This window comes from Oncorhynchus nerka, linkage group LG3 (genome assembly GCF_034236695.1).
Source record: "Oncorhynchus nerka isolate Pitt River linkage group LG3, Oner_Uvic_2.0, whole genome shotgun sequence".
Taxonomy (NCBI): domain Eukaryota; kingdom Metazoa; phylum Chordata; class Actinopteri; order Salmoniformes; family Salmonidae; genus Oncorhynchus; species Oncorhynchus nerka.
Window position 1 is genome coordinate 30,556,442 of NC_088398.1, and position 27,026 is coordinate 30,583,467.

A 27,026-nucleotide genomic window follows, 5' to 3' on the forward strand; every position below is an offset into this window, starting at 1 on the left:
ACGGTAACCCACAATAATATTCAGTTTGACCTTACAAGCTCGGTCTCCAAAGTATTTATGCGTTATTGTTCTTTATATTATTGCACTGTAGACCGACCATTGCCACAAGTGAACTGCGATGAACATCAGCTCTGAATTGAATGCAAACTTAGCGTAATTGTTAGATTCGTATCTCTGTGTAAAGCTTAAGTAGTACTAGTCAGAGATAGGCAGTATTTCTGTTGCATGTATTTGACATACATATTTCAATTACATTTGTGTATTACAGTGGGGCAAAAAAAGTATTTAGTCAGCCACCAATTGTGCAAGTTCTCCCACTTAAAAAGATGAGAGAGGCCTGTAATTTTCATCACAGGTACACTTCAACTATGACAGACAAAATGAGAGAAAAAAAATCCCGAAAATCACATTGTAGGATTTTTAATGAATTTATTTGCAAATTATGGTGGAAAATAAGTATTTGGTCAATAACAAAAGTTTTTCACAATACTTTGTTATATACCCTTTGTTGGCAATGACAGAGGTCAAACGTTTTCTGTAAGTCTTCACAAGGTTTTCACACACTGTTGCTGGTATTTTGGCCCATTCCTCCATGCAGATCTCCTCTAGAGCAGTGATGTTTTGGGGCTGTTGCTGGCCAACACTGACTTTCAACTCCCTCCAAAGATTTTCTATGGGGTTGAGATCAGGAGACTGGCTAGGCCACTCCAGGCCACTCCAATGCTTCTTATGAAGCCACTCCTTCGTTGCCCGGGCGGTGTGTTTGGGATCATTGTCATGCTGAAAGACCCAGCCACTCTCAGGATTTGGCCAGGGTTGTTCCGGTTTTGGTCACTAGATGCCCCCATTGTGCTTTTTGACCCTTTTGTTTTCCCCTTGTTCCCAGTTATTATTTGCACCTGTGCCTCGTTTCCCTTGATTGTATTTAAACCCTTAGTTCGCCTCAGTTCTTTGCTCTGTGTTTGAATGTTAGCACCCAGCCCAGTGATGCTGTGAACATTTTGTTGCTCCAGTTGGATGCTCTTGTGGTACTCTGTATTTGGTTATTTATTTTTGATTAGCTTTTGAGGCTTTTTTCTGCTGTACCTACCACATTGTGGATTTACCTTTTTGACTTGGAGGATTACCTTTGTTCTCTTGGAATTACTTTTGATGTTGTGGATTTTTATTTTTGCCTGAACCTTCCTTTTACTTTATTAAAACACTGTCTCAAGTACTGCTGTGTCTGCCTCATCTTCTGGGTTCTGCCGACTATTCGTGGCTCAGTTTGCTAAGTGACTCTTTCTCACACCGGAGACCCGGGTTCGTAACCGGGTCCTGACAGCCACGTTTCATCTTCAATGCCCTTGCTGATGGAAGGAGGTTTTCACTCAAAATCTCACGATACATGGCCCCATTCATTCTTTCCTTTACACGGATCAGTCGTCCTGGTCACTTTGCAGAAAAACAGCCCCAAAGCATGATGTTTCCACCCCCATGCTTCACATTAGGTATGGTGTTCTTTGGATGCAACTCAGCATTCTTTGTCCTCCAAACACGACGAGTTGAATTTTTACCAAAAGTTATATTTTGGTTTCATCTGACCATATGACATTCTCCCAATCTTCTTCTGGATCATCCAAATGCTTTAGCAAACTACAGACGGGCCTGGCCATGTACTGGCTTAAGCAGGGGGACAAGTATGGCACTGCAGGATTTGAGTCCCTGGCGGCGTAGTGTGTTACTGATGGTAGGCTTTGTTACTTTGGTCCCAGCTCTCTGCAGGTCATTCACTAGATTCCCCCCGTGTGGTTCTGGGATTTTTGCTCACCGCTCTTGTGATCATTTTGACCCCACGGGATGAGATCTTGCGTGGAGCCCCAGATCGAGGGAGATTATCAGTGGTCTTGTATGTCTTCCATTTCCTAATAATTGCTCCCACATTTGATTTCTTCAAACCAAGCTGCTTACCTATTGCAGATTCAGTCTTCCCAGCCTGGTGCAGGTCTATAATTTTGTTTCTGGTGTCCTTTGACAGCTCTTTGGTCTTGGCCATAGTGGAGTTTGGAGTGTGACTGTTTGAGGTTGTGGACAGGTGTCTTTTTTATACTGATAACAAGTTCAAACAGGTGCCATTAATACAGGTAACGAGTGGAGGACAGAGGAGCCTCTGAAAGAAGAAGTTACAGGTCTGTGAGAGCCAGAAATCTTGCTTGTTTGTAGGTGACCAAATACTTATTTTCCACCATAATTTGCAAATAAATTCATAAAAAATCCTTCACTGTGGTTTTCTGGAGAAAAAAATCTAATTTTGTCTGTCATAGTTGAAGTGTACCTATGATGAAAATTACAGGCCTCTCTCATCTTTTTAAGTTGGAGAACTTGCACAATTGGTGGCTGACTAAATACTTTTTTGCCCCACTGTATATACATTTTTATTTGTAACAAGATACTTCAGAGAATGGTATTTTGTATTTTCAAAATAATAAAAATACTATTTTTTCCCCAAAAAATGTATAGCGGTTCACAGTTTTGTGTCCCAATATCACCCCAAATTTGCTGCATTGGTATCAGAAGTCTTATGGTGTAAGACCATGGGAGCTGTTGTTGGATGAGTGGAAGAACTTGAAAGAAAGTTGAAGCACAAGTATTCACTTTAAGTATGAGGATAATGCAGTGAATTTGGTCCTAAAGGGGATAGTAAACTTGACTTTGAAAGGGAACAAACACACTATGTTATTGCCACACTGTCACTGCATTCACTCTCATTCAGGAAGTGGATCCTGTGCCTCGACTTTCTTTCACACACCTTTTCACCTCCTCCAGCACATCTGATTACGTCACGCTCACAGTATTTGAGGTAACGGGGCCACAAAGTCCCGAAGACAAACATATAAACTATAAAGATAATTTGGAAAAATCCAAATAACTTCACAGATCTTCATTGTAAAGGGTTTAAACACTGTTTCTCATGCTTGTTCAATGACCCATAAACAATTAATGAACATGCACCTGTGGAACTTCTTAAGGACGTGGTACCGAGGTGGGAACCACAATCAGCGGAAATGTTCAAGAGCGCCACACATAGAGGTTCATAAACCTCAAACTTTCATTAAAATTGACATACAATATACTGAATTAAAGCTACACTCGTTGTGAATCTATCCACCAAGTCAGATTTGTAAAATGCTTTTCGGCGAAAGCATGAGAAGCTATTATCTGATACCATGCACCCTCAAAATACTGCAATGTCACCTAACACGACAGATTTTGCGTTAGCCGTCGCAAACCAAAACGCTGAAATAAAATATAAAACATTCATTACCTTTGACGAGCTTCTTTCTTGGCACTCCTAGATGTCCCATAAACATCATTTAGGGTCTTTTTTCGATTAAATCGGTCCATATATAGCCTAGATATCGATCTAAGAATACTGTGTGATAAACGGAAAAAAATAGCGTTTCATAACGTAACGTCATTTTTTAAAATTCAAAAAGTCCACGATAAACTTTCACAAAACACTTCGAAATACTTTTGTAATGCAACTTTAGGTATTAGTACACGTTAATAAGCGATAAAATTCATCAGGAGGCGATGTAAATTCTTTAGCTGTCCGTCTCGAAAACATGTCCGAAGAGAGCTCGACCAAAACATCCGGTCGGAGACCGGAGGGAATGAGTTCCCTTGATTCGGTTCGACCAAGAATCAAAGCTGAATCAAATGACAAGACTCTAGACATTGTGTGGAAGCTGTAGGCACTGTAACCTCAGCCCTATTTAATTCGGTTCACTTTGAACAATTCCTTGAAGTCGCGGACGGATATATTTTTCCATTTTCAGTGATCAGATTTCCCTGCACTTTTCGATGAAACGCACGTTCTGTTATAGTCACAGCCGTGATTTAAACAGTTTTAGAAACGTCTGAGTGTTTTCTATCCACACATACTAATCATATGCATATACTATATTCCTGGCATGAATAGCAGGGCGCTGAAATGTTGCGCGATTTTTAACAAAAAGCTGCGAAAAGCTGCTTGAATTCTCAACTTCCTTAACATTAACTTAAGACACTAACAGCTTACAGACGGTAAGCAATTAAGGTCACAGATATGAAACTTAGGACACTAAAGAGGCCTTTCTACTGACTCTGAAAAACACCAGAAGAAGATGCCCAGGGTCCCTGCTCATCTGCGTGAACGTGCCTTAGGCATGCTGCAAGGAGGCATGAGGACTGCAGATATGGCCAGGGCAATAAATTACAATGTCCGTACTGTGAGACGCTTAAGACAGCGCTACAGAGAGACATGACGGACAGTTGATCGTCCTCGCAGTGGCAGATCATGTGTAACAACACCTGCGCAGGATCGGTACATCCGAACATCACACCTGCGGGACAGGTACAGGATGGCAACAACAACTGCCGAGTTACACCAGGAACGCACAATCTCTCCGTCGTTGCTCAGACTGTCCGCAATGGGCTGAGAGAGGCTGGACTGAGGGCTTGTAGGCCTGTTGTAAGGCAGGTCCTCACCAAACATCACCGGCAACAACATCACCTATGGGTACAAACCCACTGTCGCTGGACCAGACAGGACTGGCAAAAAGTGCTCTTCACTGACGAGTCGCGGTTTTGTCTCGGATTAGAGTTTATCGTCGAAGGAATGAGGGTTACGCCGAGGCCTGTACTCTGGAGCGGGATCGATTTGGAGGTGCGCTGCCGTTTGCCTCCTGCGTCTGCATTTGGGTTTCGCCTTGTGCCCTTATAGCACTCAGAGGCCTTTTAGGGTAAGGAGACTATAGCTTCATCCTATGTGAATTGTAGAGCACAGAAACTCATCACAGGCTTCTATAGGAAGTGGGAGAGGAAACCCTTCTCTTTACCAACCACTAACTCAGAACACATGTTTGATCTGCCCTTTTCTCCTTTTTCTGAAACACTAGTAGGTCTTATGCAAGTCTAATGTAATGTCTAGCTAGCTATATGATTGCCTATAAAACTGTTGTGCTCCGTGTTATATTTCTGGGTATGCACGACATGCATCTACGTGAGCTTGCATAGCTCAGTATGAACATTTTTGCAACTGCTTATGAATGCACTGCAGTTTTTGTGCCGAAATACCACGTTGCGTCGTGTGTGCGGTGTTTTGTGCATGAAAGGGAAAAAGAGGGCGAGAGAGAGCAAAGAGTGATTTCATATACTGTATAATGTTGTATCTGGGTCAAGCTGTATGTGCATTTAATACAGACAATAAATCATGGTGCTGAAATCACTGTGCTGAACTGCTCAAATAACCATCCAAGTGAATCTGGTTAAAGTGAAGTTTTTGTTTTTTTGACAGACTGCATGACCCCGTGGCTGCTTGTCATATGACATCACTCTGAGAGGATAAAGGCAGCTGCATGGCCTGAAGTAAAAAACCAGATCTGCAGGATCTCAGCCAGTTTAGTCACTTTTGTTTTATTACCTACGCCTAGGAAAGGAGGGGGGAGTGGGAGAGAAGGAAATTTAGAAGGAAGAATCAAGGTGGGGTTTGAGAGTTGGAGAATACAATCTCATTGGATTAAGAGTTCGGACAAGGGTAGGAAAGAGAGATAAAGTGAGGAAAAGAGGGAGGAGTTGGTGAGAGAGGAAGATTGAAAGAGAAAGAACAGGAGGGAGGGAAGGGAGGGGCAGAAATAGGCTCCGAAGAGCTTCAGTGTGTTTGTGCTCAGACAGCACAGGAAGTGGAGTGAGTGTTGGAGACGCAACCCGTTGCGTCAAAACTATTTCACTGCCTTATTTTTCCATCTTCATTCTCTGTGCGTTATTTTGTTTTTTGCTGAGCGTGCGTGAAAACTCCTTGTCGACACCATGGATAACTTCCAGACCGTCCTGCGCTTTTTCATGAACCAGAAGGCCACCATTGGCTACAGCTTCATGGCCCTCCTGACCATCGGGGGAGAGCGGATCTTCTCCATGGTCTCCTTCCAGTGCCCCTGCAACCACGACCAGAACTTTGCATACGGCCTGACCTTCCTGTTGGGCCCAGGCCTGGTGCTTCTGGTGCTGGGTCTTTTCTTCAGCAGCAGGCTGTGGCGCCTCTACACTGGCTGTTGCCTCAACCCCGTTAAGCTCTGCCCCGGTGGCAACTGTTTCACCTGCCTCAAGGTGTTTGTCAAAATCTTCTTCGGTGCCTGTGTGGCCCCTATCATGTGGCTGTGTGTGGCACTGTTGAACGGGACCTTCTACGAGTGTGCTGTCAGTGGGCTGGATAATAACCTGGTGCTGGATATGTTCTGTAAGAACAGGACTTTGATGTGCCGGGAGGAGCTGGCCCGTGTGCCCTGCAGCAAGTCCAAGCTGCCCAGTGACTTGAACATGGAACTGTTGCTTATGTTCCGGGCTCAGTCACAGGTGAGTGCAAGCAGCAGTCAGACCCTGTTTGTGACTTTTGTACGGTGGAATGTCATATTTTTCAATGTCATATTGTACAGCTGCAAATGCTGGTGCGAGTCGTTGATATACTTTACTATCTGTAATTCAGTTGACTGTAAGCAACACTATTGAAGTTTATTATAAACAATTATTATAATAATGTTTTAAAACTATTGGCATTCTTTATTCATTTTATGTGAGCGTGAGTTTTGGTTCCTGGTTGTACATCTGCAGATACTGGGCTGGTGTATCATCATCATTTCAGCCGTTCTAGGGCTCCTCGGGACCTGCTACACCAACTGCCGCTCGAAGGTGAGCTACCTGCAGCTCACCTTCTGGAAGCACTACGTAGAAAAGGAGAAGGAGCAGTTCGACACATTCTCTATGGAGTACGCATCCAAGCTGGCCGAGAGGAACCTGAAGAGCTTTTTTGAGAACCGTGAACCGGAAATATTCCCTTTCCCCAACCACAAGGCCTGGGAGGAGATCTCAGGCCTCTACACCTTCTCCAAGAGTGAGCAGTACTACAGCACCCTGCAGAGGTATGTGGAGCGTGATGACCAGAGACTACTGCCCTGACAAAAGACCAGTCATGGAGCTGGACCACGGCACAGAGATGAGCTGAGAGAGCGGTGGATAATGGCATATAAATGCATATCCATATTTCACGAACACTAGATTGGGACATTGTTTGACACTTTTTCTATTGACAGTGTATGAATGATAGTATATCCTATTTGTTTTACCTTTTATAAATGACATGCAGTATATACTATAGGTTTAACTCACAGACTGAGGAGAGGTGTTGTTTCCTGCATTTCCCCCAAAGCACTGACATCTACACAGAACACCATTCAGAAGGTTACTACCAGTGACACGGCAGTTATTACCAAAGAATGCAGCCATTGCAGAAGTGGTGAAACAGCAGGGCTTCTTGTCTGATGATTTGAAAAAGTCTCCTCTGCCTCTCTTTGACATGCCTTTGAGGCATTTCATTCACTTTACTGGTCGATAATGGTAGGAGAGATATTGTAGTTGTATAGTTTTAATATGGAATTTTGAATGTAATATTGCACCACGATAGAGTTGTAAACATGCAATTTGCTTGAAATGTTTACACAACTCAATGCTTATAGAATTGTGTCAACTTGAGCACAACCTTAAAGTGTCTTCCTATGACGGTACAAGTGAAGCAGCTCACTTTATGTTGCATGGTAATTTGATAACTAGTCTTGTCCAAGCAATACGTTTTGGTCTGCCATTACTGCCTTCCTGTTCAGCTATTAATGTCAATAGTAGTCAGTAACTCACAAATGAAGAGGTAATAAATCATGTATGACATCTTCTACAAAATATTTAGTGGCCCCTGTTTTGTGGCCCCTCCTCTCCTTTCTAACATCTGTAAAACCATGTAATGTGTAAGCGCTAAATTAACCTGTACATAGAACCTTATTTGTACATGTTGCATTATGCCTGATTAAACCATTTCAGGGTGGTGAGTTTGTGTGTAAAACCTGTCCACGTTCCACCGTGTTTGACTAAGGGGAGAATGCAGCCATGTCGGTGTAGTTGCAGTGCCTTCAGAAAGTATACATACCCCTTGACTTGTTCCACGTGTTGTTGTGTTAAAACCTGAATAAAACATTTGTTAAACAGATTGTTTCTCACCTGTCTACACACAATACCCCAAAATGACACGTTTTTATGCATTTTTGCAAATGTATTGAAAATGTAATATAGAAATATTCAAATTGTCATAAGTATTCATACCCCTGAGTCAAGACTTTGTAGATGCACCTTTGGCAGCGATTACAGCTGTGACTTTATCTGGGCAAGTCTCGAAAATGTACCCACCTGGATTGTGCATCATTTGCCCATTATTTTCCAAATTCTTCAAGCTGGTTGTTGATCATTGCTAGACAACAATTTTCAGATCTTGCCATAGATTTTGAAGTAGATTTAGGTCAAAACTGTAACTTGGCCGCTCAGGAACATTCACTGTCTTCTTGGTAAGCAAGTGTAGATTTGGCCTTGTGTTTTAGGTTATTGTCTTGCTGAAAGGTGAATTAATCTGCCAGTATCTGGTGGAAAGCAGACTGAACCAGGTTTTCTTCTAGGATTTTGCCTGTGCTTAACTCCATTCTGTTTTAGTTTTTATCCTGAAAAACTCCCTAGTCGTTAATGATTACAAGCATTAACCATAACATGATGCAGCCACCACTATGCTTGAATATATGAAGAGTGGTACTCAGTAATGTGTTGTATTGGATTTTCCCCAAAGATAATACTTTGTACTCAGGACAAAGTGAATTGCTTTGCCACATTTATTTGCAGTATTACGTTAGTGCCTTGTTGTAGACAGGATGCATGTTTGGAATATTTATATTCTGTAGAAGCTTCCTTCTTTTTACTCTGTCACTTAGGCTAGTATTGTGGAGTAAATACAATGTTGTTTATACATCCTCAGTTTTATCTTATCACAGCCACAGTGACTGGGTGTATTTATACACCATACAAAGTGTAATTAACAACTTCACCATGCTCAAAGGGATATTTGTCATTTTTTTGTACCCATCTATCAATAGGTGCCCTTCTTTGCGAGGCATTGGAAAACCTCCTTGGTGTTTGTGGTTGTATCTGTGTTTGAAATTCACTGCTCAACTGAGGGAACTTACAGATAATTGTGTGTGTGGGGAACAGAAATGAGGAAGTCATTCAAAAGTATTGTTAAACTCTTATTGCACACAGAGTGAGTCCATGCAACTTGTGACTTGTTTAAGTACATTTTCACTCCTGAACTTATTTAGGCTTTCCATAACAAAGTGGTTGAATATTTTTTGACTCTAAGACATTTCAGCTTTTAATTTTGAATTGATTTGTAAAAAATCGAATAAAAACATTCCGCTTTGACACGATGGAGTATTGTGTATAGGTCAAGTCAGGCTGTAAACCAACAATGTGGAAAAAGTCAAGGTGTGTGAAAACCTTCTGTCACGGCTGGCTGAAGGACTGGACCAAGGTGCAGCATGGTAAGCGTACATTTGAACTTTATTTAAAAATGACGCCGACAAAACGAAGAACAAAAAAACAACCGTGAAGCTTTGGGCTATGTGCCCTGAACAACTACACAGTTAACTTCCCACAAAACAGGTGGGGGAAAAGGGTACCTAAGTATGGTTCTCAATCAGAGACAACGATAGATGATGTCAATTAGCCTATCAGAAGCTTCTAAAGCCATGACATCATTTTCTGGAGTTTTCCAAGCTGTTTAAAGGCACAGTCAACTTAGTGTATGTAAACTTCTGACCCACTGGAATTGTGTTACAGTGAATTATAAATGAAATAATCTGTCTGTAAACAATTGTTGGACAAATGACTTGTGTCATGCACAAAATAGATGTCCTAACCGACTTGCCAAAACTATAGTTTGTTAACAAGAAATTTGTGGAGTGGTTGAAAAACCAGTTTTAATGACTCCAACCTATGTATATGTAAACGTCCGACTTCAACTGTATATAATCTTGGTATGAAACTCTTCATTTGCTTTTTGCAGATGAGGCCGCTATGAGATATTCTGTACTGACATGTCTCCATTTATATACTCCATTTAGCAATGGTGAATGAGTTTATCTCAGTTTACGTTGTGTGTCCATGATGAGAATTTGATCATCTCAGATCTCAATATCAGTTTCCTATCTTGAAATGTAACGCCATTTGAATATAATATGAAGCAGTGATATTATCTCTAGACATTATCTTTGTGTTTCATTCTCAGTCCAAACAAGAGTGATGTTCTTGTGGTATCTTTAAGTTCTTCATGGGGTGCCATGTGTTGGTTTGGTTGTCACATGGCCTGATTTGGCATTTATCATCTCACTCATCACACAATCATGTTCCCACTGGTAGCTACCTACTGGCTTGGCCTAGCTGCCAAAATACCCTTTCATTTAGTTCATCTGGTTCCTCTCACCTAGCTGGATATGGTTCGGCTGATTATTACATTTACATTTACATTTAAGTAATTTAAAACAACAGTGTGTTTTGGAGTGTTCGTTTTTGTATTTCACGTGTATTATGTGCACGTGCGAGTTACTCTTATCCTCAAGTATCTACAAGCCTACTGGTGAAGTGAAGGACACTGGTACTGAAGGAGCCATCTCTCACATTTTCACAAACCATTGGATCCATATATGCTGTTCCTCTCTCTAATGTTTTTCTCCTAGTTGGAGTTGGAAAAATGAGTTGTCAATGTTTTGTGTTCAATATAACACTAGCTTCATGATTTCCCCATGTTCCAATGAGGATTAGAGTAAAGTGGCATTGACAGAGCATGGCTGCCTGTTAAATGCAGGGTTGAGTTTGCATAACTAACTAAGTTGTTGTTCCATATCATTGTCATTGACGGATAGCTGGAGTATGCTGTATGAGCAAGGAGAGAAAAAAAGGGAGTTGACTCAGTAATGAAACAAAAACAGATTCAATTGGGTTTACTATTGACTTTATACATTTAGCAGAGAAGTAGCTGAGTATAATAACATTTGGTTAAAAAGAAAAAGTAATTTACAAATGTACAAATGTTTTTTGCAAATAAAAAGGCATCTTCATTTCTTGTGTATAGAAATATAATAATGCCCAGCTTGTGTGCACAGCCTTCATAGACTGGCCAGGTCTGGGCTGCATGGTGCCTCTGATTCAGTGAGTCATTGTTTACTCAAATGCATAGCTAGTAGTCACATCAGTGCTCTGTAATTAATTACAGTTCTGTTCACATTACCTTCGCAATTCCTTCTAAGTATGACAACAATGGTACTACTACAGTATTTAGCTATGACTAAAACATATATGTGCAGAGCGTTTAGGGAGGCCAAATGGTGGACTGAGTTGTGTAGAATAATGTTAGTATTTAGTTCAAGGTTTATTTTATTAATTAAATTTATTTAAGCACTTTTAAACAAATCTAAAATGTTTCATATCCCTGATATTACACATGCTCGTTTCTGAGACCTTCACATTAGGTTAATCAAATTAAGACACAACCCTTTGGATCAATTTGTAAGTCGCTCTGGATAAGAGCGTCTGCTAAATGACTTAAATGTAAATGTATATGAGTAGCTCGATCTTACTTCAGGGCCAAAAGAAGTAAGGCTCCCTATTGTCCAAAAGGCTGTTGAAATCAGCCACATACAGTATATGCAACACTAGAATGTATGAGTATCTTTCTTATGACTTTGAGTACTGTATTTTACACTGCACTTAAAGTAAAAACAATAAAACAATACCTGAAGTTGTCAAATACACAAGGTTTGTGAAATCACCATGCTCAACACAGAGAAAATAAAACTGAATGAGGTATAAAACATCTATGGGGTGTTACACAAAAAGGAGCAACTTGAGGTAAAATACCATGCTTCCTAAAGAATCAATTCAGTGTGCTTATGTTTTTTTTTTTTATCACCGAGTGAGTCCTCTTCATTTTGCTTGTTGACATTGAAACCAGATCCCTCACCTCGTTTCCAAAATGTCTGTTATCATCCTTCCAGTCTATGTTGGGCAAAGCACTGTGGAAAAAACACATATTAATGAGTATGGCTGAGACTATGTGTGAATGCCAGTTAGGCAACTATGGGAAAATACAAAGTAAGAAATAGAACAGGCTTGGGTGGAGAAAAAGGAATGAAATAGTAAAACTGGAGAAATAAAATAACCAAGTACCTGTATCTATCTAGGTTTGATCAGGAAAACAGTCTCAAGGAATCCAAACACACTTGAAAAAGCAACGGCAAAAATACACAATATGCCAATACAGCCATTTAGTATTCAGTGAGCCCAGAAAGAGAAATAGGTTCCAATGGTTGTAAGAGCAGTGATTCCCAGGGAGCGTTTCAGGGGAACCCATCAGGTCCATTTGGGATAACTTGAGGAAGTGAAGGGATACGCAATGCAAGGTCATGGGTCAGGGATAACTTTGTGACACCAACGGGAGCAGCAATGGGGTCTACCATACCCTAAACAGCAGCAGTGTGACAGTGAGGGGGTGGGGGGGGGGCAGTGACAGGACACATTACACTAAAGCTCTCCCCGCAATGAGTGAACTACACTACACAGTACAGTGTCTGTGAATGTGTGCCACAAACCTCTCTGTCCACAGCTCTCACACCAGAGCTGGCAAGTACAATGCAGCGAGACATTGAACAGAAAATGAAGAATGGAGAGACATGTTTTTAAAGAAATGAAAAAGGAGATCACTCAACTGTAAATTGCCCTGTACCATACACACAAAAGAAAAGGCACAACAACTTAAACAGTAGAAAAGCCTAGCTTAAAATAGACTAAAATAGCCGGTTATCAATAACCGTTGTGCTCTTGAATTCTACAAAAATGCAGAGACAACAGTATGCCAATAACACATACATCCCTGTAATATAGCCTACTAATGTTACAATGTACATAGAGAGAGGCTGAGTGTATTCACCTTTGAGAATGTAGTCTGTCAGAAGCCTGGGCACCTTGTCACTGTCGTCTCTCATAGCTTGCAGGACTGCAACACAAACCAATCAGAAAAATATATTTATTCCAGGAATTTATTTGACCACGGTATGTCAACCATCTATAACACCAGATAAACAACTGTACCCTGTACTTCAAGTAGCACAAATGTTTTTATTTATTCAAGATTCATTTGATGGGCGGGGGATAAATGCTCTGCACCTGAGAGGTGCCACTTACTAATGTGCCACTTACTTTGGGTAAGGATCTGAAGATCTTCCACCGATGGAGGGCCTCCTTTCTTCTCATATGGAATGACTGTGGTCAGATACTAAGAGAGGCCAAGGGGTAGAAACAACAGAGAAAAAGAGAGAGAGTATAAGTACAGTGCCTAGTGATAGTGTAAACACCCCTTGTACACTTTTTCACATTTGTCTGCCTTAATTCAATTACACGTTATATTGTTTTCCTACTGATCTACACAGCCTATCCCACATTTTCAAAGTGAAAGAAGAATTATAGAACATTTTACAAATTAATACCAATAAAAAAAACAGTCTTGATTACATATGTCTTCACACCCCAGAGTTAATACTTGGTGGAACCACCATTGGCAGCCATTAAAGCTGTGAATCGTTTTGAATGAGATTGAATGTGAAGACATATGCAATCAAGGCATCTTTGTTTTGTGTTCTAATTAATTAAGAACATGTTCTATCATTTTCCTTTACATTGAAATTGTGTAGCAGGTTGTGTAGACTGGTCGGGAAAAAATCAAATGTAATTTGCATTTACATTTCATTTTACGGCAGAACATTTAGAAAACTGTGCAAGGGGTGTGAAAACCTTCACTGGGCACTGTACATGCTAAAGACAATTTTTCAATTGCTGCTCCATGAGAGTAGAAGTGGGCAACCATTGTAGACAGGAAATTAACATAGTGATGTTTGTTAAGACTACTTCGTAACTACAGCGCGGGGGGGGGGGGGGGGGGGGGGGATCAGCATTCTTAGGTGGGATTTGCGAAGCAAAAGTCCAGACTTGAAATCTTTGTTGTACTTCAGACTTTTTGATATTATGATTTAGCACTGTTCAAGCTACAAACGCCATGGAAACATTACAACATGTAGACAACCTTTTTTAAATATGTTTTATACTTTTTATTTTTTTTGTCCTCCATCCACTTTCATGGCAATTTTCTCAACATTCTAAAGGCCCCATTGTGACATCTTCAATTCCAACATTCCATTCACTGTAAATGAAACAATGCAACTTTTTACACAAATCATCTAATTTAACCTAACTTTTTTTGAGCAATGTATTTCACTGTGACCTGCTCCTGACTGTCAGGCAGTGAGACAGGCTGGTCCTGAGTGATTGAGTAGTGGGGAGAGCCAGAGGGGTGTATGTATGTGTGTGTGTGTGTTGAGAGAGCACTACAGTTATTGGCTGCGTCAGGTGAGCGAGAGGAGCGAGAGCAGCACACGGGTACGTTGTGACAACTTTTCACCAGTTGTAGGTAGGCTATTTAGATTGTCATTATGGAGACACCTTTTTCCAAACATTTTTTTCCATAAAACATATTAATACTCTAGAACTGGTGCACATCAATAAATAATTGAGAGCACTGGAAAATGACTTTGGGAACGCACTAGAACGCATTACATAAATCCACTTGGAGGTGGTTTAAACTGCATTCTAATGTTGACTGCTTAGGTATCAAGCAAAGTGCTTCATGCATGCTCAGTTCTTGGGTCTCAGGGGCTGCCCGGGTAGAAATGTTAAATGGAAGTTATGGAACTCCCTCGCCTGGTTCTTTTTTACGGGGAAAAGTCCCCAATGAAACTGACATTAGGCTATGTGCCTCTGTTGGCCATCAAGTAAACCTATTCATGTATATGACATTGGAGGCTACCATTTGATACAATAATTGTTGTTGAAATGACGATATCACTGGAGTCATTGCAAATTAATTTGTGCCGCTTGTGTAGCCTTTTATAGCCATTTGTGCCGCTTGTGGAGCTGGCAAACCAATTTAATAAATTAGCCTATAACTTTGTTGGTGTAGCCTTGTGTTATTATGAACTATCGTCAGATTAGGCTACAGGTAAAACCCATTCAAAAAAAGAATGTTAAATAAATGTTGACAAGCATATTAAGTTCATATATATATTATTAATGATTAATTATTTAATTCAGTGATGGAAATTATGACCACATTCTTATTCCAGTCGGCTATTGGGGAAACAAGTTACTTCTTATTGCGATATCGCCTCGCTATTCATGTTGAATAAATGTGTCTTAATTTGAACTAAGCGAGCTGCTCAATCGTTCAGTTTACATCTTGCCTACATCTTGTCTAGGATACTGTAGACTATCTGAAATTAGATGTAGGTCTATCAGGGGCTATAGGCTACCTGCCTTTATCTCAGCAAACTATGGTAAAATTGAATTAGAATCAAAAACCCTGATTTTAGTCTAAAGCCTATGTCTATTGAAATGACAAGTCAATGACAGATTGTAGTCTTAACATCTGTCACACAATAACAGCCCAATTGCCAGAAAAGAGCCTAACATTAGTTTTTTCATGTTTGTCCAAGTGTTTCTTGCTCAGAGATTTCGAGATCCTCTGTCCAACTTTCATCACTCAAACTCTCCTGTAGGATTTATCTATTGTTATGCACATGCACAAAGGGGATTTATTTACAATTATAAACCTGATTCGAGCCCTGAACGCTGATTGGCTGAAAGCCGTGGTATATCAGACCAACGGTATGACAAAACATTACTTTGAACTGTTCTAATTACGTTGGTAAACCGTTTATAATGACAATATGGCCACTATACCACAGCTAACGGACTTTTATTTTCTTTTGTCACATACTCCTATTCCTTTATTACGTCATGTCATAGCTTGCAATAATTATTATTTTGAGGAAACCTGGATTTTACAAGTAAGTATGATATTCCTGCTTGTCTCGATAACGTTATGGAAAAATAGTTTATTGTCTATGTATGGCAACTCCTCTCTTGCCTGATTTAAAAAAAAAAAATTGGGCTAGTTTTAAGGCCTTTTGGGCGGGTTTTGAGAAGTCATTGGGCTAGAAATTTAAGCTAGACCTGGCAATCCTGCTTCTCATTGCACTTCTTTCAGTTTTCACATGCAACAACTGTAGTTTAGACACTGACCACAACCACACAACTACTGACCACAACTACTGCTCTTGTCTGCACTAGCTCTGGTACAGCTCTGGCCCTGGGTGTGCTCTGGTTCGCACGAGCTTTGGTCTGCACTATAAATTTGAAAAACTTAAATGAGCATAAATTAGCATATAATACCCACCAACAATAATTGTAACTCTTGAACCGTTCAAGCTAGATACTTCAAACCAACTTTCATATTTTCAGACTATCTTAGCTTTTCAACTACCTACTTTTTCAACTATAACCAGTCACCACCATTAATACTGCAGGCACTACCACTACTATAACATATTTCAAAACCATACATACTTTAAAACAAGTTAGCAAACAAACCACATTTACTTCAGGAAATGTATTTTTAGCAATAAAGAGTTCATTTATTAGCTAGACTTAAAGCTAGCTATCAGTAGGTCTACAAACAAATCTATTCTACATACAGTGTAGGGCTGTCTCTGAATAAAACACATCTTAGTTGACCAAGAGTCTTCTGATTGGTTGAATAAAATGTACTTGTATTTTTCCACGTCCGATGTTTGAATAAAATCACCTATATGTAGGCTACTGAGCTTGTCTGATGCTTTAAGGACTGCGATTAAAAATGAAGACACATAAATGACTAAAGAGAGAGCCAGAGATCAATATAGCCTAACCAGAAAAAAAACACCTGCTCCCGACCTTCCTCCTCCCGCTGCCCGCTGCTGCTGGCTTTCGCAGATTTGCCTCGGCTGTTAAGCTCCTAAATTTGCAGGTAATAGGCTAAACCAGCGGATGGCAACCTTTTCCATTTGGAGTGCCAAGTTATCATACCATTTCTACTGATCTGCATGTCAGTTATGATTTTCATATGCACATTTTCATGGAACAGTTTAATTTAATATATAATAAAGCCTTCATATCTCAAAATCAATGTTATGTGGTAAATCTAAATTATATGTAAATTAAAATGATACAAATCTAAAAGTAACTTTTATTTTCATTGTCAGTATGTAAAAATAGTCTCTACATAATTACATAAAGCCAAACATTTTGAACATTGCAACCTGCAGGTAGAAAATAAATATAATCTAAATCCCATTGTCTATGCATGACCTGTCTGCAAGGAACTTGAAACATTGTGTCAACATTGGGGCTGTTTTTAATGGCCCCTTAATTCAAGTGAAGGGAAATCTTAACGCTACAGCATACAATACCATTCAAGATGATTATGTGCTTCCAACTTTGTGGCAACAGTTGGGGGATGGCAATTCCCTGTTTCAGCATGACAATGCCCTATGCACAAACCAAGGTCCATACAGAAACGGTTGGTTAAGAACGGTTTGGAATAGCTTTACTGGCCTGCACAGAGCCCTGACCTCAAGCCCATTAAACACCTTTGGGATGAATTGGAATGCAGACTGCGAGCCAGGCCTAACCGCCCAAAATCAGCGCCCGACCTCACTAATGCTCTTGTGGTTGAATGGAAGCAAGTCCCTGCAGCAATGTTCCAACATCTAGTGGAAAGTAGGGCTGGGCGATATATAGAATTAATTTGAATGAATGTTTTTGAACAATATTCCAAATGCCTGTATCGCAGAATCAAGGTTTTTGTATTTTTTTCGTTTTTATGCGCATTTATGTCTGCTTGTTCTCATGTTGTCTTTTTGGTCTCATCTCGTTCGCTCCTTCTGTGCTGTGCACCTTCCCATTTACACCAGAGATCTGTATATAATGACAAGATGCTCATGTCTTCACCATAACAACGGGTGTCGTTGTTCGAAAGGCGGGAAGGCAGGCAACAAGCTTAGGTTCAAAATAAGCACATAGAAACGCACTTCGCCTCTTTCTCCCAAGACCCTCCCCCTACAACTCACAAAAAAAAGATGAGAGATCACTTCTTCCTCTCTGACAAACGGTTTCAATTTGCTATTTGCATTTGAGGTTTGGTCCAACAGAATTGATCATATGGACACCGAAACACATGGAGACATTATTTTACTGTAATAGAGGAGAAGTTAACCTTTCGAACTATACCCTGTTTATGTTTTAACTCCTCAAATTTCAAGCAGAGCAGACACAACTAAAACGGATGTCCCAATGAACATTCATTCTGGAAAATGAATGATCAGTTTGTAGTGCACGCATTAAGGTACAATGTATGGTTGGCAGCATTTTTGTTGAATAAAGATAGTTATACTAGCTGTTTAGGCTGTGTTTTATAAATGTGCAATAAGCATAAAACAATTATGTAAGGAATTGGCAACTCATTCTCATTCTGAGAAATAAGGTAGGCCACTTTATTTCAACATCTGTTCAAACAGTTGGAGTTGGACAGAAGAATGTGTTCGGTAAAATGCAACTGTTTTGCTTTGTTAGCTGAATTCAGAGCTTGTGAAATTATACCTAGATCCAAGTTGGCTAAACTTAAAAAATAAACATTAACTGGCTACTTACTAGCACGTGTGCTTGTGCTTGAGAGATTGTTTATGAGACCGGTGTTCATTTTCTATGCCTGATACATTATTAGTTGATGTGCATTATGCATGGTTCTGGTAAATTTGTAACAAAAATATCATTTTTATAGACAGACCTGAAAGCCAGATCAGTAATTATTACCAAAAAAAAGCAGGTACAAGTATTTTGATAAAATAATTAAATTATTAGTAGGTCTGTTCTTATGGCTGTTGAATTGCATATATTTAGCCTAGGTACAATTTCACAAGCTCTGAATTCATTAGATTATTGCTGACTGTTTTAAATGCAGCGTAATTTTTCTTTAAATTGTACAACAAAGCTTATTTAGAGAAAACATTTTAAAAAATCTATATATACAGTTGAAGTCAGAAGTTTACATACACTTAGGTTGGAGTCATTAAAACTCGTTTTTCAACCACTCCACAAATTTCTTGTTAACAAACTATAGTTTTGGCAAGTCGGTTAGGACATCTACTTTGTGCATGACACAAGTAATTTGTCCAACAATTGTTTACAGACAGATTATTTAATTAATAATTCACCATATCACAATTCCAGTGGGTCAGAAGTTAACATACACTGAGTTGCCTGTTTAAAAAAATATATATATTTAACCTTTATTTAACCAGGTAGGCTAGTTGAGAACAAGTTGTCATTTACAACTGCGACCTGGCCAAGATAAAGCATAGCAGTGTGAACAGACAGCAACACAGAGTTACACATGGAGTAAACAATAAACAAGACAATAACACAGTAGAATTTTTTTTTTTTTTTTAAAGGAGTCTATATACATTGTGTGCAAAAGGCATGAGGAGGTAGGCGAATAATTACAATTTTAGCAGATTAACACTGGAGTGATAAATGATCAGATGGTCATGTGCAGGTAGAGATACTGGTGTGCAAAAGAGCAGAAAAGCATATAAATAAAAACAGTATGGGGATGAGGTAGGTAAATTGGGTGGGCTATTTACCGATGGACTATGTACAGCTGCAGCGATTGGTTAGATGCTCAGATAGCAGATGTTTAAAGTTGGTGAGGGAGATTAACAGTCTCCAACTTCAATGATTTTTGCAATTTGTTCCAGTCACAGGCAGCAGAGAACTGGAAGGAAAGGTGGCCAAATTAGGTGTTGGCTTATTGTGGGAAGCTTGTGGAAGGCTACCCGAAACGTTTGACCCAAGTTAAACAATGTAAAGGCAATGCTACCAAATACTAATGAGTGAATGTAAACTTCTAACCCACTGGGAATGTGATGAAAGAAATAAAAGCTGAAATAAATCCTTTTCTCTCTACTATTATTCCGACATTTCACATTCTTAAAATAAAGTGGTGATCCTAACTGACCTAAAACAGGGAATTGTTACTAGGATTAGTTTAAAGGGAATTGTTACTAGGACTGAGTTTAAATGTATTTGGCAAAGATGTATGTAAACTTCCGACTTCAACTGTATATATTGTGAATCTCCCATAAGCTGAGAAAATCGAGATATGAGTTTTAGGCCATATCACCCAGCCCTAAGCCTTCTCAGAAGTGTAAAGAGGCTGTTATAGCAGCAAAGGGGGGACCAACTCCATATTAATACCCATGATTTTTGAATGAGATGTTCAACGAGCAGGTATTCACATAGTTTTAGTCATGTAGTGTATATTTGCCACAGCTCGACACCTGAAACCCCACCTCTTCAAGGAATACCTAGGATAGGATAAAGTAATCCTTCTCTTAAAGATTTAGATGCACAAGTGGCTGTTCCACTGGACAGCCTAGTCGCTCTGGATAAGAGCGTCTGCTAAATGACTTAAATGTAAATGTAAATGTAAATCAACCAACAGCCTATCGACCAAACAATCAACCAGTCTACTAACTAGGGTCAGCCCTATTTTATTTTACCTTTATTTAACTAGGCAAGTCAGTTAAGAACAAATTCTTATTTTCAATGACGGCCTAGGAACAGTGGGTTAACTGCCTGTTCAGGGGCAGTTATATACAGTGCTATTCATAACCCTTGACTTAGTCCACATTATGTTGTGTTACAGCCTGAATTCAAAATGGATTCTGAATTCTACACACAATACCCCATAACAACAAAGTGAAAACATGTTTCTGGAAATGTTAGTAAAACAATGTTAAATGAAATACAAATATATCTCATTTACATAAATAAGTATTCACACCCCTGAGTCAATACATGTTAGAATCCCCTTTGGCAGAGATTACAGCTGCAAGTCTATCTAAGTAAGTCTCTAAGAGCTCTGCACACCTGGACTGTACAATAGTTGCACATTATTATTTTTTAAATTCTTCAAGCTCCGTCAAGTTGGTTGTTGATCATTGCTAGACAGCAATTTTCAAGTCTTGCCATAGGTTTTCAAAAATATTTCAATCAAAATTGTAATTAGGCCACTCAAGAACATTCAATGTCGTCTTGGCAAGCACCTCCAGTGTAGATTTGGCCTTGTCCTGCTGAAAGGTGAATTTGTCTCCCAGTGTCTGTAGGAAAGCAGACTGAACCAGGTATTCCTCTAAGATTTTGCCTGTGCTTAGCTCTGTTCCGTTTCTTTTTATCTTAAAAAACTCCCTAGTCCTTGCTGATGACAAGCATACCCATAACATGATGCATCACCCTGATGCTTAAAAAATATGTGTTGTGTTGGATTTGCCCCAAACATAACTCTGTGTACTAAGGACATAAAGTTAATTTCTTTGCCACATTTTTTGCAGGTTTACTTTAGTTCCTTATTTGCAAACAGGATTCATGTTTTGGAATATTTGTATTCTGTACAGGCTTCCTTCTTTTCACTCTGTCATTTAGGTTAGTATTGTGGAGTAACTAGTATTGTGTGTAGACCAGTGACACAAAATCTCAATTTAATCCATGTGAAATTCAGGCTGTAACACAACAAAATATGGAAAAAGTCAAGGGGTGTGAATACGTTCTAAAGGCACTGTAGTTCATCAACTACCACACAAATACATTTAAAGAGTTGTCACCACTAGATATTTCTCTCCAAAAATAATAGCTTACAACTTTCTAATCATGACATCATCATTCACCGAAAATCAAACTTCCTTCACACTGAATGTTTTACAAATCTATTTATCTGAAACCCATAGCGTGATTGATTCCGAGTTTCTTTGCTTTCCTAAGAGTGTTGTCCACTTGATCCTGCTTTTTATTCCCATCTTCTAACAAAAGATTGCTTTGTTCTTTGTCTTTCTTCTTTTAGTTTTCACACGCAACAACTGTAGTTGAGACATTTTTGTGATCTAACTGCCCCATAATCCAAATTAATATGGTTGATATAGTAGTTAATCAAAAATAATTATTTTACTACAATAAACTTTGACTATATGCAACTGCTTTGCTTTTAATAGTAAAGTAAAACGTTTTAAACTTCTACCACTACCACACAAATACTTTAATTCCACCTATTGTACTTCATGTACAATTACCATCTAGTTGACCAACAAAAACACACACACACAGCACCAATGAAGAGGGCAACAGACAGAGAGAAAGAGAGAAATATAGGCACCTGTCTTTCACTCCCACCACTCCCAAAGTTTGCCGGAAGCCATTTTGAATGGCAGAGGAGAGCCCCACCATGCTAAAGCGCTAGAGGGGAAGGAAGTGAAGTAGAGATATGGGAAGTAAGAGGCACACAAACAGGAAACAAGCAGATGAAAATCGAAGGAACCATGTCCAAGGTTTAAAAGGTCAATATCCCCAAAACAATAAACCAGTAAATGAGTTTGTAAAAAGAGTGAATACAGTGGATCAGCAGGAATTGTGTGTGTGTGTTTGTGTGTGTGCACGCACAGCATGGATGGTGTCACTCACTGATCCTAGTGCTTGTGTCCTCTCTGGTCGGCCCTGCGGGGCCCCGGCACCACTCTTGAGTTTTTTTTTTTTCTTCAGTAGTTCCCTGTGTTCCTTCTGTCTGTTTTGCACATCTATCAGGATAGAGATGAAGCTGTTCTTCACCTCTTTTTCAAAGTCCAGCTCATCCCTGAGGGCCAGGTGTTGAATCAGCTCCTCACTGTAATGTCTGATGGCCATCTCCACCTCCTCTAGCCGCTCATTCAGTTTTGCTACACACAGGGTCATCTCTCCTGCACACACACACACACACACACACACACACACACACACACACACACACACACACACACACACCACACCACACAGAAATGTAGCATAACAATGCAAACACACTTTCAACCTCCCCCTCCCTCACACCATTTACACACACACACACACACACACACACACACACACACACACACACACACACACACACACACACACGTGCACACACACACACCTAACTGACAGAGATATACTCACGCTCTTCATAGCTGTGGTTTGTTCTGGGGCGCTGGATGTCCAGAGAGAGCATGGAGAGGTCTGACTGAGAGGGGTGGTTCTGCTCTGCCCCCAAGTCAGGAGAGTCCTGCATCATCTCCTCTATCTCCTCAATAACCTACAATACACACGGTAACACCACACATTTGGGATCAGTTCCATTTCTATTCCTATCTGTTGCATTGGACATGTAGTGCAATTCCAATCCTTGGAATTAAATTGTATTCCTGAATTGACTGGAAATCTCAATCGAATAGACCCCAACTCTGGTTAACACACAAACACCGGCTCAGTTCACCTGTCATCTGTCTATGTGAAGCACATTCAAGCAACAGGCACAAGCCCCATACCCAGCTCTGCTACACTGTATTCTATCTTTGATAAAGTGCAGGTCAGTCTTGGGCTATTCCAGGCAGAGCTGTGGGTTGGTAGGTTGGTATATTGGTGGGTAGCCCTACCTGTTCTGCGGTGAAGAGGGGTTCGTCATTGAGGCAGGAGACGATGATGGTGTGCATGTCCATCTGTTCCCTCAGCTCATCGTCGGACAGCTCCAGTGTTACATCATCCACCCTCTGACAGGTCAGGGGGAGGGGATTTAATCAAAACTAAATCCTGGCACAATGAATTCTGAATTTTAGATTGGAGCAATAAACAGATTGGACAGGACGGTAGGGGCAGGAAGAGGGGGAGTGGTAGGGAATAGGGATAGATGGAGAACGAGAGAGAGACAGAGACTGGGGATGAAAGGAAAGGGGCAAAGAAAGAGCCCTCTATGAAGCAAGAACTTGACTCACTGGTTCGTCTTTGAGGATTAGATTGGGGAGATGGAGGGAGCACGTTCGAGACTGTTTCCAATCCACTGCCATGACATTACCATAATTATCTGCGAGAGCATCCCAGATCCTGTGGGGGAAATGAGATGAGAGACACATAAAAGTGAACACAACCACCTCCAGGACCAAAAGCTCGTGTAGATAAGTGATAGCTAACTTCTAATAATGGCCAACAGTGGTTATATTTGCCATATTGACACTGCACTTGGAAGCAGTAAGATGTAACGAGAACTAATCGGCCAGCTGTGCGATATGTTTGGCCTGTTGATAATGCTACAGCCGCACCGCTTTAAAACGGTATTATGAATAGTGAAAAGGGGAAGGGCGAGACATTAATAACTAATCTATCATTTATAAACAGCATAGTATTGGGCTAACTATTTATTAACCACAAACAGATTAGTGGGATCAACTATCTCTACCCAAGACATGAGCCAAATCTTTCATCTTTTAGGAGGGGATAAATGTGAATTGTCCGATTTATTCTGAACTCCAGGGAAGGGTATTTGGGTCAACATTCTAATCTAGAGTTTAATGGGATGTCGTTTTTAGGCACATTTGGGAAACCATGCACTGACATGTCAACCTGAGATTATGTGAGCTCTAAGATCTAGTGTGATGGAGCAGTCACATGACCATTGATAACATTGCTTATTGACAAGTCATCAGCGCAACTGACAGTACGTGCAGAGCAACAATAATGCATGGGGGAAAAAGCATAATTATAAACGTAAACTTCTAGTGAAGTGAACGTAGCATAACTGTAAGCCTATAGCAATATTCTCGAATAGGTGTAAATATGATATAAGCTTATCTGATACAATGTTGAATGCCGGCAGCTTGCATCAACCATCAATACTCGTGACAGCATTTATGAGTTGGACGCTATTTATTGTGCAGGGCGCGACATTGACATTTGATACTGTGTTGCAAGAGAGGAACGGTGTTGTTACAAACTAACTTTGGCACGGAGTCACTTCGCATACTCACTCGTCGTTCCTCAACGTTGTGTCCTCGGCGATAATGTTTACAGGGGCAATGTTCTCCGTTTGGGTGTTGACATTTCGGAAACACACTGCCAATTTCTCGTCGAAATCAGTCACTAGATCTTCCATGGACTTGAAGCTGCCTATTTCGCCCGAAAAGCTGTTGTTGCGCTCTGGAAGGACCCTCAGAACGCCTGTCAACTGCTCGGCAACCAAGTTTACTCGGTCCATCCGAGTCCCCTGCTCTGAGACCGGCTCAAATTCCTTAAAATCGTGCCACTCGTCATCGAAATGTGCAAAGGGCGCCGCCATGGCTGCACCCAAAGTGCCTCTGATGAATGATGTATGCGACGACGGAATGTCAGGACACAGCATCCTCCGGTGGGAGCTGTGTCTCTTTGGACCGGTCCGAACACTATTTTGTCACCACCTCCAATGCCCTAACCTCTTGGCGTTTGCACATCTATTAAAACGGGATAGGCGCAAGCAATATGGTAATATAACAAGATTCGGGGAGACAACGCCTTATTGCTTACTCCTTTCTGGGTTTTACAGATCTGCAATCACTGAACACTAAAGGTCAAAGCAAAATGGTGCCAGGGGTTCCTTTCAAGCCTGGGCGCCCCTCTCACAAAATGACCCTTTGACACAAAAAAAGCGTAACCAAATGTATTCACAGAGATTTGTTTTCAATAATCTAGAACATTAAATAATTTGTAGTCCCAAGACCCAAACTATGGCATTTAATGACATTTACACAATAATAGTAGTTTAGCTAGGCTACAATCAAATTCAGACCAGTCACCAGAGAATGACTAGACATTTTGATGCTTCAGGGACTCATTTTACATTGGTTTGCAAACATTCTGGGTCAACACCATTTTGCTCTTGTATAGCAACACTACAAAGCGGCACCCCAACATTTGAAACAGAATAAATAGGTTTCCTTAGAAAGAATAACAGAATGTTCAACTGCACAAAACATAATTCTTTCATACTAACACTTTTCTTGACACCCAGCTTCATAACACGTTATGACAGTTATAACCCTGACATAATATGTCATAACACTGTCATAACCCATATATTTACACCTGTTGTGACATATATTGCGTTATTTTATGTTTGGAGATGACACCTACATAAGAGTGTGAAACCCCACATTTAATCAAATGTCTTTTTTCCCGTCAAGAAGTTTCCTTTCATTTGAAAATGTGTTTCTTAAGTCCGTTGTTGTTGTAATGAATTGTTTAAAGTCATGTTTTTTTTCCTCATCATATTTTAAATAACTTGTAGAAAATACACTTTATGAAACTGTCATGAAGCATTATGACCATCCTGTGCCACTTTACTTGGACTAAGAAAATGCACTTTATGATACTGTCAAGAAGCATTATGACCATCATAATCATATAGGCCTATCACATACATGCCGTTATGTCAGTCATCAGTCAAAAAAAAGGAGGTCTTGTCCTGCTTCTGAAATTTTCTCCTGCAGTCATCCCAGTCATCAGCAACAGAGCATTGGGGTCGGTGCATGTCTGACATCAATTTGTGCGCAATTACAAAAATAATTGAATATGGTCAATTTCAGTAAATGTTACATAACATAAACATCATGTTGAAAAGTAGTCTCTGGATCAAAGCATCTGCTAAATGACTCAAATGTCAAATGTAAATGGCATGTTTTGTCTTGTGTGGTAGGTTTAATGAGTTTTGAAAGCTTTATGTAGGTGTCATAAGCAGCCATAAAATAACTACCGTGGCAGGTTTTGTGGGTTTTAACACTCTTATGTAGGTGTCATAACCAGCCATGAAACAACGCAATATATGTCACAACAGATTTCAATATATGTGTCCTGACAGTGTTTTGACCATATTATGACAGTTTAGGACAAGGTATGTCAGCTGTTATGACATGGTTATGACCGTGTCATAACGTGTTATGATGCTGGGTGCCAAGTGTTACCTATTGTTAATTTTGTTGTCCTATAGGCTATTACTGTGTTAGTATGGTGCTATTATAATTGAGTAATCTTTGCAGTGATAAACACTTTACCTTCGTTTTCACCGCTTTATCAGTGCCAGAGGGACTATCTTTCTGCATCTCTCCATTTTTGCAATTGGTTAGTCTGATCCGTGCATTCAAGATGAATTCCTTTCCAATCATGATCTGTAATGGCAAGAACAAGTTCACTGGTTCAGTAACAATCATACAATTAACAACAACATACAGTAGGTTACAGCGATCCCTGACAACCATTATCATTACAACATGACCAATGGAAAACACAAACAGCAGAACCTT

At 40.1% G+C, this 27,026-nt stretch overlaps 1 protein-coding gene and 1 pseudogene across 1 annotated transcript; one reads left to right on the plus strand and one right to left on the minus strand.

Annotated features, from left to right (window-relative positions):
- The first annotated feature begins 80 nt into the window (after nt 1-80).
- LOC115106604 (calcium homeostasis modulator protein 5-like) lies at nt 81-8,050 on the plus strand. The gene is made up of 2 exons (XM_029629492.2): nt 81-6,372; nt 6,628-8,050. The coding sequence occupies exons 1-2, from the start codon at nt 5,830-5,832 to the stop codon at nt 6,970-6,972; spliced, it is 888 nt and encodes a 295-aa protein (XP_029485352.1). The 5' UTR covers nt 81-5,829; the 3' UTR covers nt 6,973-8,050.
- Nucleotides 8,051-10,874: 2,824 nt separating this feature from the next.
- Nucleotides 10,875-25,261, minus strand: LOC115106611 (fasciculation and elongation protein zeta-2-like; annotated as a pseudogene).
- Between the last annotated feature and the right edge of the window lie 1,765 nt (nt 25,262-27,026).

Bases quoted from the DNA above. Each gene is read 5' to 3' on its own strand.
- LOC115106604 (XM_029629492.2), top strand. From the start codon at position 5,830: ATGGATAACTTCCAGACCGTCCTGCGCTTTTTCATGAACCAGAAGGCC. The intron at 6,373-6,627 runs GTGAGTGCAAGC...GTACATCTGCAG, and splicing joins TGTTCCGGGCTCAGTCACAG to ATACTGGGCTGGTGTATCAT.